This window comes from Orycteropus afer, unplaced genomic scaffold, assembly GCF_000298275.1.
Source record: "Orycteropus afer afer isolate SDZICR_OR568_19922 unplaced genomic scaffold, OryAfe1.0 scaffold00197, whole genome shotgun sequence".
In the NCBI taxonomy this organism is placed as follows: Eukaryota; Metazoa; Chordata; class Mammalia; order Tubulidentata; family Orycteropodidae; genus Orycteropus; species Orycteropus afer.
The window spans coordinates 128,202-129,737 of record NW_006921784.1 but is presented as its reverse complement, the minus strand read 5'-3'; the positions used below and the strand labels follow the sequence as shown (position 1 = coordinate 129,737).

Sequence of the window (1,536 nt, the reverse complement as noted above, 5' to 3'; positions counted from 1 at the left end):
GTGTGTACATGTATGTTTATACGTACACATATACACACACACATATACTAAATCCATTGCCATCAAGCCAATTCTGACTCAGCGACCCTACAGAACAGAGTAGAACTGTGCTGTAGGGTTTACAAGGCAATAAATCTTTATAAAAGCAGTTAGTCTCATCATCCTCCTGTGGAGCAGCTGGTGGGTTCAATCTACTGACCTTTGGGTTAACAGCTCAGCACTTCAACCACTGCACCACCAGGGCTCCTCTCTCTCTCTCTTTCTCTCTCTATATGTATGTGTATATACATGTGTGTGTATGTATATATGTGTGTATATATGTGTATATATAGGGAGCTCTGGTGGCATAGTGCCTAAGACATGTGACTACTAACCAGAAGCCTGGCAGTTCAAACCCACCAGCCACTCCCTGGAAGGAAAACTGGGCAATCTACTTCCATAGTGACACCACCTCAGAAACCCAAGGAGGGGTCACTAAGAGTCAGATCTGACTTGCTGGCAGTGAGAGTACACACGTACATATGTGTGTATATATCTGTATATGTGTGTATATGTATATGTGTGTGTATATGTATATATCCATATTCATATCCACACACATATGTGCAGTCCCTGAGTGGTGCAAATGGTTAACACACGGGGCTGCTAACTGAAAGGCTGGCAGTTGGAGTCCACCCACAGGCACCTCAGAAGAAAAACTTGGCAATGTGCTTCCCAAAAAACCAGCCACTGAAGACCCTGTGGGGCCCAGCTTGACTCTCACTCACATGGGGTTGCCATGAGTCACAGTCACTCAGCAGCAGCTGGCTATTATACATAAACGTATGTGTGCATCTGTATGTGTATATAAACATACATGCCTATTATTAAATGTGTATACTTTATGTAACACCCCCGTCATCGAGCACATTAATGGACCTGCATTACACTGGGTGTAATACACGAACACCCACCTAAAACAGGACAAATTTGGCATGAATTAGCAGTGTGTCCATCCAGGTCAAGCTCTCTGTCTTCTGAGCTCCCTGGGTCCAGGCTGGTGGATGGGACGGTGGGTGCCTGCTCTGACAGCCCTGCCCCAAGGGCTTCCTGGCAATCAGACCCTGTCTGTGTGTCCCCACTGAGTCCTCAGGGCCACTCAGTGACATGTGCACTGTTTGCCCATTTTACAGATGAGGAAACTGAGATTCATGATGTTGAGTCACTGGCACCTACACCAGGGAACGCCTAATGCACTACGTTTTTTCGTCTTGTTTTTTTTTTTCAAATTAATTTTAATTACACAGGTTATATATACATGCATATACATGAATACATTCCCCATGTACAAATTGGGAATAAGATTGATGAAGCTAAAAAGCAAACACCTTTGGCACATCCACCCTTTTCTTTTGTACCTGGGTACTGAGCTGTAGGCAGGGCTGGCCACGGGCATGAGACCTAAGCCCAGGTTATGGGGCCCTCCCTCCAGGACTTTCCCTCACTCCAAGTTGCCCCAAACCCGCTGCCACCGACTCAATTCCAACTCATAGTGAA

General features: G+C 45.7%; 1 protein-coding gene across 1 annotated transcript in view; it reads right to left on the bottom strand.

The window, feature by feature from the left end:
- The window catches only part of KIAA1671 (KIAA1671 ortholog), a gene marked incomplete at its 5' end in the record, with an annotated part of 26,619 nt that overhangs the window by 698 nt on the left and 24,385 nt on the right, over nucleotides 1-1,536 (bottom strand). The window contains one exon of the mRNA XM_007947983.1: nucleotides 919-953. Within this exon, the coding sequence (XP_007946174.1) occupies nucleotides 919-953 (35 nt within the window). The remainder of the gene's footprint in view (nucleotides 1-918; nucleotides 954-1,536) is intronic.